Source organism: Bidens hawaiensis, unplaced genomic scaffold (assembly GCF_021521415.1).
Source record: "Bidens hawaiensis isolate Kalapana, Puna unplaced genomic scaffold, B.hawaiensis_p1.1 tig00007885_1, whole genome shotgun sequence".
Taxonomy (NCBI): Eukaryota; Viridiplantae; Streptophyta; class Magnoliopsida; order Asterales; family Asteraceae; genus Bidens; species Bidens hawaiensis.
The window spans coordinates 329,843-337,475 of record NW_027491548.1 but is presented as its reverse complement, the minus strand read 5'-3'; the positions used below and the strand labels follow the sequence as shown (position 1 = coordinate 337,475).

At 33.0% G+C, this 7,633-nt stretch overlaps 1 protein-coding gene across 1 annotated transcript; it reads right to left on the bottom strand.

Annotated features, from left to right (window-relative positions):
* Window positions 1–402: 402 nt before the first annotated feature.
* On the bottom strand, window positions 403–1,649 carry LOC143636345 (xyloglucan endotransglucosylase protein 6-like). The gene is made up of 4 exons (XM_077103964.1): window positions 1,457–1,649; window positions 1,274–1,374; window positions 1,004–1,197; window positions 403–888 (listed from the first exon to the last, which is right to left on the bottom strand). The coding sequence occupies exons 1-4, from the start codon at window positions 1,620–1,622 to the stop codon at window positions 477–479; spliced, it is 873 nt and encodes a 290-aa protein (XP_076960079.1). The 5' UTR covers window positions 1,623–1,649; the 3' UTR covers window positions 403–476.
* Between the last annotated feature and the right edge of the window lie 5,984 nt (window positions 1,650–7,633).

The following is a 7,633-nucleotide window of genomic DNA, read 5'->3' as shown; positions in this document are numbered from 1 at the left end:
AGTTATCAATTGGCCTGGAAACAACAATTTATGATAAATTAATTTGATATTAATCTATTATAACTAATATCTCTTTATAGTAGATTAAATTTGTGTGTTGTGTTTTCCGATTTCCAAATATACCAACAAGACCCAAAGTAACAAATGTTTCCTTGGTGGACCAAGTATTTGTTGAAAATTTTCGCATACTACTGTTTTTTATCTCTAAGGTAGCTCCCACATATGAAATCCCGTGAGCGAATAATTCCATCGCCACATGAGATGAGACTTATTTTTATTTCTATCTTTATGTAAAGGAATAATTTAAACATAATTATTAATTAACACACGTTTTAAATAACCATAGAACTCATAATTAACCATAAAATAAACCAGAATTATCTTAGATTAACTAACAAAACATCCAACATGAAGCTCATGTCCTTCCACCATCTTTTTAATTTTTACACAAACCATCCACCCCATAAACAAACCAACTAATGACGGTGGTGCTCGCACTCCACCGGCACAGACGGAAACCTAGCAGTGTCACTACAATAGTCATAAATCATATGGTTCGCCCGCACCCATATCAACTGATGACTCTGATGCACGTTTAACTCGGACAACACCGGCTGGTCCCACCAACCACCACTATTGGCACATCGTTTTGCATTATCGATATCCGCAGTTGTCACGGGACACTCACATCCATCTACTTCAAAAGCCCGGTACGACGCCACAAATGGGGCGTGGGTCCAGTCCGTCTTGACCCGGCCCCCTTGTGTGGCCCAGTCATCTGCGTTCCAAATCGAACTGTACACACCCATGGCTTGGTCCTTGGGAAATGGGATACCTTTGTGTTCCAAATTAGTGTGCACCCTGATTGGTGTCTCATCAACCAAAAACCTATTATCAAAAATCAAAATTATCATATAAAATATCACAAAATTCTCTTTAAATTTGGAAAATATTATATTTTTTTAATAATATATATTTTCCAAATTTATAGAACAAAACTTACACAACTTGACGTTGGTTCCATAGAATAGAGTAAGTATGGAAGTCTTTGGTCGGGTCAAACCAGAGGTTCAAACGCTGCTCCCTGTTTCCGATGCCGTTAACGTACACATTAGTCTGCACAACGTAGGGTTCTCCGGTAGTGTTACCCAAGAACTCAAAATCAAACTCATGGTGTTTTGGACCTTCCGATGACATCTGATCAATTAAATAAATGATTTAAACAGTGGTCCAAAAGTAACCAATCATATTGAACCAATGGTATTCAACTTACGTAGAATGCAGTTACGGTTCCCGCAGAATCACCTTCAACAAGTTTGATTTCAATGTTCACTTTTCCGAATATATACTTTGATTTTGAAGAAAATCCAGCTCCTGAGAGACAAAATTGATAATTTAGTTACGTGTTGGGCGTGAAACCAAAAAAAAAATATGTTTTGATTGAGTAATAATTTACCAGAGTAGTTATCAAGTTTCATATTAACAGCATCACCAACAAATGAGAAGTGATCAGCAGCCCAGTAAGGCTGAAACAGCTCATCAAACTTAGCAGTTGCATTCACAGTGAAAAAGAATAATGTTAAAAACATAGCAAGATGCATGAAGGAAGAAGAAGAAGCCATGATTAATATTTTAGTTTTGTTGTAGGAATGAGAGTAGTGTGGGGGTGGTTTTATAGCAGCAAGTTATGTGTGAGGTTGGCCACGTAGGATAGATAAAGAACACGTAGGACAAGTGGGGCCCACAGTTGGTAAATTTGAAATTAAAAAACTAGCCGTTTTGGTTTAATTGGCTGTGAATGGGTGTTTTGAGCAAGAGGTATGAATAGTCGCTATCGGAAAAGATGGAGGGACGTTTAAACGAATGAGAGGACGACACCTGGCGATGTACAGCTGGAGATAGTACTGTATAGCTGTCATTTATCTACTGGTTAAAAGGACAGCCTTCTTTTACGTTCACCAGTTTCTTTTATTTGATATGTGCTACCACGCGCATGGTGTATGTATTTGGGATGCCTGGAAGACAAAACTACAATAAAAAGTCTAAACAAAAATAAACATAAAATGTTTAATATTTTCGTTTTATATATAAAGACAGTTCGCTGTGTGTGTGGGATGGGGATTCCGGCAATGACCGTGGATGTGAGGTGTCATGTTTTTTCAGGGATTACGCAGGTGAGGCGTGATAAGCACCACCTCGGAGGGGTTGTGCTTGTGTGATAAGGAGCGGGCCTTACATGTTAACGAGTGAGGGGGAACATGTGAGGCACTATGGTGGCGTGGTGTCCGACTCTGACCTGGACGGTGATTAACGACGTTAATGAACAACTTAATATTTAAGCATATAGAAGATATGAAGGTGTTAACCATAACAAACAACCTAATAGTTAAGCATATACAATAAATGTTAAAAGTTACTTATCTACTCGTAGTTATCTTTGAGTTTTTCAATTTATATACTTACTCTCACTCCTGACATTTTAATGCCCTCCCCGTCCCATTAAAAACATTATGGTTTGACAAACACAAAGTTTTAGGTAGATTAAATGATTATTTTTTTTGCTTTACCAAATGAAGATAATGCCTTTGAAAATTGGATCAATAAATATTGTTTATTAATGTTAGTTGTGTGTTTAAGAGTAACTTGAAAATTGACTAATAAATTTTGAAAGTGAACATTTATACTATAATACATAAAAAAGAAAATATAGACACTTTTAATGAAATCGAGAGAGTAATTTTTGAGACGGTCCTTACGTAACTCTCACAGGAAACCATGTTCCCTCCACCTTCTCTCTCACACATTTTTTTTAGTATTATCTCCTCTTTTCTTAAATATTATATTATGGGCACTATAAGTATATGAATTGTATGTTAACGTGTGGTTTGCTAATTGTATAATTATACTACTTTCTGCTTCTACTCGATTTTTTTTATTTTCTTAAAAGTAACTCGTGACAAATAAAGACCTTGTAACTACGAAGTTATTGTACTTGAAATATTTATAGTATAAACACGCTTAAAAAATAACCGTATGATATAACTTTTCATTCTTTTTTAAATTAAGCGAGACTTGGTTTTTAGTTAAAGAAAATATATGTATTGGATAACAAATGTGAACCCCCTTTTTTTTAATAACATATTTTGTCGTCGTTAAAATAAGAAGTACGGAGCAGTATTGGATAAGCTCTTAGTAAAATAAAAGGGGAAATTCTCAAAATAAGCGTTTATAAAAATGTTTTTCAGGTTTTAGGTGTCATTAAAATTCTCAAAATAGGTATTATAATCAGTCGTGACGAGTAGTTTGTATAACCAATTAAAACTGGACACGTGTCTTTAAACTAAACGTAACGAGCAGATTTACTAACCATTTACTCGTCACGACTAATAAGTTTTATGCCTCGTAATCAACTCACACGAGTAATTCATAAGTTCTTTAGTCACGAACGAGTAGATTGTAAGGTTAAACTAGTCGCGACGAGTTAACTACTAATAAATTACTCGTGTTGGGAATGTAAACCATATAAACTAGTCGTCGCGACCAAATGACTTATAATTTACTCGTGGGCGTTGATTACGAGACATGAAACTTATTTAGTCGTGACGAGAAAATTATTAGTGAATTTGTTCGTTACGGTTAGTTTAAGGGCACGTGGCAAGTTTTAACTGGTTATACAAACTACTCGTGTGTAATCATAAACTACTCATAACAACTAGTTTATAATACATATTTTGAGAATTTTTTGTAAATAACACATAAAACCTGAAAAATGTTTTTATAAACGCTTATTTTTATTTTGAGAATTTCCCAAAATAAAAATATATAATGATTTACATACTGTAATTGAAAATATCTTTTGTTTTGCTTTTTGAATGATTTCAGTTTGTCAGAGTGCCAGCTGGGACAGTAGTGATTTCCACTCAATGCTTTTCTTTTTCAATTTTATAACCGGATTAAATAAATACCACTTATTTCTATTAAAAATAAATAGTCCCCACATAAAGTTAAACCTCCTTTGTATTAAAAACAGAATAACATTGCCATAGGCCCATAGTGAGACTAGCCCTTACTTCGCAGGGTTTTTTTTCTAGAACTAGAAAGGTAAACCCTTTTTTTCCTAATGTTTAGGTCAATCACATTTTTTAAATTGAAAAATCATGTTATCCAACTCTGACTAGATTATATTGTCTTAATCGGACACATGCTGACTTTAGAGTTTGGCTAGGCGTTCTCCCGGAAACTATACCACCATTTGCCATTTGTCAGTCGTGTGTCACCACAAAAGCAGAACTATCTGGCATAAAACACGGTAGGACGAAAAACCGAGTGGTCTCGGATTCAAATTGACAACCTCACAAGGCCTAACTCAAATAATTCATTGTCATAATTCACCAAAAGTGACACTAAAAAGTAAAAATCATTAGATTTCTACCCTTTTTAATTAAATAAAATTATACATTTATTATTATTATCATTTATCCCTCATTTACTCGCAACCACTTTCAACAACTATTAAATTACGACAAACAAAATTTCCACAAATTTTACTCACACTCACACTCACACTCACACTCACACTCACACTCACACTCACACTCACAAACACTCTCAACCATATTGTATAATTTGCAACTCACTCTTGCAATTCTTTATGGAATGTGTTGAGTATGATCTTAATAGGACACTATCAAATGATTTTTGGTTGGAAGATTTATGAATTGTAATTTTAACAATAATTAAGTAAAGTAATTAGAGTAATAAATTATGGTTACGGAGCACAATTTTTTTTTAACTATCAACAAAATTTTTATCAACACCAGCAACTTATTAGAAACGTCAATACAAAACATCAAACACTCAACAACCCCAAAGTATCATACAACACTGATTAAAACACATAATATAACATCACTACTAGGCATATAAATAAGCATGCAATACAAACTTTTGTTATACCGTTATGCTATTCTAAGAGCATTCGCATCCCATTCTTTATATTTTCCTTATAATTTAGCTAAAAAACACAATTCCATAAATTTATCTATCATTTTTTAAAATTCTTTCACATTCTATTCCCTATTCATATCTATAAATTAATTCTTTATTATTTTTTTCTCTTTTGTCTTATTATATAGTAAACTAGCTTTTGAACTCGTGTATTACACGGGATTTGTCAAATAAAAATAAATTAGATCATTTATTTCAATTGTGATTCTCAAAAAAACTTATAAATTAATTTAATGTAGATTTAATGGAAAAAAAGAAACAAACGGGTGATTAACAAAAAGTACTAAAATAGCATGGTTTTAATGGAAATGTCAAGAAATTTTTAAAAAAGTACTAAAGTTACGTAATTGGTCAAAACTCTGGTATGAAAATGAAACTTAATTCAATAATGAATAAAATCCACACTATGTTATAACTCACTTGACAAAATGGTTTTGACTCATAACCCATGAATAGCTAGAATGAATGAGATGAGAGATTAGGAATTAGGAGAAATATAGGCTTGACACCTAAGCTTCAACATTTTTTTTATTAGTATTGTAAGATGGTGATTGGGAGACATGTGATATATTATATGGTATGGATAAAAAATGAGTCCCTATATGTAGGGATTTACTTTAGTTGTCATATAACTCTTCCATATAATAGGGAATCGATTGGAGAGGTGATTTTGATGGTTTTTTCTTAAAATTTACCCTAAATTATATGGATTTGACAACTTTAGAGAATGGGTAGAAACCATCAAAATGACATCTCCACTCCATTCCCTATTATATTGATGAGTTATATGACAACTAATGTAAATCCCTAAATATAGGGACTCATTTTTTATCCATACCATATAATATATCACATGTCTTCCAATCACCATTTACTATATAATAAGACAAAAGAGAAAAAAATAATAAAGAATTAATTTATGGATATGAATAGGGAATAGAATGTGAAAGAATTTTGTAAAATGATAGATAAATTTATAGAATGATGTATTTTAGCTAAATTATAGGGAAAATATATGGAATGAGATGTGAATGCTCTAAGATAGTATTGCAATTTCTAGTATAATAGAGCTTAATATTTATGATGTCTAACTAACAAAAATAGTATATTCTAATAAAATCTTCGCTTAATATCTAAGAAATTAATTATACATCCGTAAAATGATGTCTTCATATGTGTGATATCTTTTTGCTAACTTATTTCAAAATATTCTACTAGATTGACAAACTAAAATTTCTAATTTGAATCACAAAAGGCATTAATTCCGGTGTGATTGATCATTCGTTCAATGTGTGATTTTGTTAGTTTCAAACCCATAAATTTAACCACTAAACGTAAGAAACATAAACTTGGATACCCAAAACCGCAAGTCGAAGACTATAGATAAATTTTGTGGGCTCTCTCTCTCTCTCTCTCCCTCTCATAAGCACACATACGAATATATGTATATATAATGGGACGTTAAACCACATCGGAGCATTATGAAGAAAAGTTTCGAAGCCCCGTTTTCTACGTGGCGATGATGCGGAGGGGCTAGAAAGCCCCTCCATAGTGAACAACCTAAGGGGCATTTTCCGTCACAATTTTTAGTAAAAAACACTTGTAATGGATAATATCCATCAATGTACATTTAATAATTACCACTTTAAGGTATATATATGCTTTATTGTATAAACAGTACTCATGTCCTTATAAAGCCCCATGATATACATTGGATGGTATAGGGATTTTATCCGCCTCTATAATGTCCCTTTAACATTGTCTTACAAAATTTTATGCATATAACATACAATTTTTTTATGTTAATTTTGTAGATTAATGAAGTGGAAACTTAATTCTACCTTTAGAATACTTGTGCTAAACATTTGTAGATGGTTGCCGTTAGGGCATGAATATTTTACGCTGTGATACATTATCTTAACATAGTTTTTAGATTAGTTATCCTTAGCACATGTTTCAGATTATGTCAGGATCAAGGATTCTCAGTATTTGTTATTAACTAACGATTGTTCTCTTTGTATATCGATATATTAACAGATATAACTGTTGATGACTTGGTCTATCCCACTATTTCGCAGTCCAAGAGAGTTAGCACGTGGTCAAATGCATGCAATGGCTCTAGTGGAGTAGTGGCGAGATTATATGACCTTTTGTTATTTTATTTTTGTATATATTGAAGCTTGATCAGCTAGGTCACACACGACTTACACTTTCTTCACGACAATACTAGCATTATACACGCACTTAGAAACTATTGTAATCACTGATCAAAGCTTCCACCATTGTAACACCATATTTTGATTAATAAAGTAGTGATAGACGATTTATCATCACCCTGGGTTTTTGTGCCGGCGATCATCATCTGATCAAGGGCTTTTCCTCGTAACAAATCCTTGTGTTCATCCTTATTTCGTTTAAATAACCACCATTGTTGTTCAAGCACTCTACCTCACAAATCTGATTTGGTTACATTATCCTTAAAACCGATCTTTAACCAAAACAATTTGGTGCCCAATGTGGGGCATGTGGTGCTTTAATCCAGAACAATTCTCATCAATTTTCAACCTTTTCAACCTTTTCAACCAATATGATAACCAATGGCCTCTCAACAAACCTCTGCTTCAAC

Bases quoted from the DNA above. Each gene is read 5' to 3' on its own strand.
- LOC143636345 (XM_077103964.1), bottom strand. From the start codon at position 1,622: ATGGCTTCTTCTTCTTCCTTCATGCATCTTGCTATGTTTTTAACATTA. The intron at 1,198-1,273 runs GTAAGTTGAATA...TTAATTGATCAG, and splicing joins GAACCGTAACTGCATTCTAC to ATGTCATCGGAAGGTCCAAA. The intron at 889-1,003 runs GTAAGTTTTGTT...TTTTGATAATAG, and splicing joins TGGAACCAACGTCAAGTTGT to GTTTTTGGTTGATGAGACAC.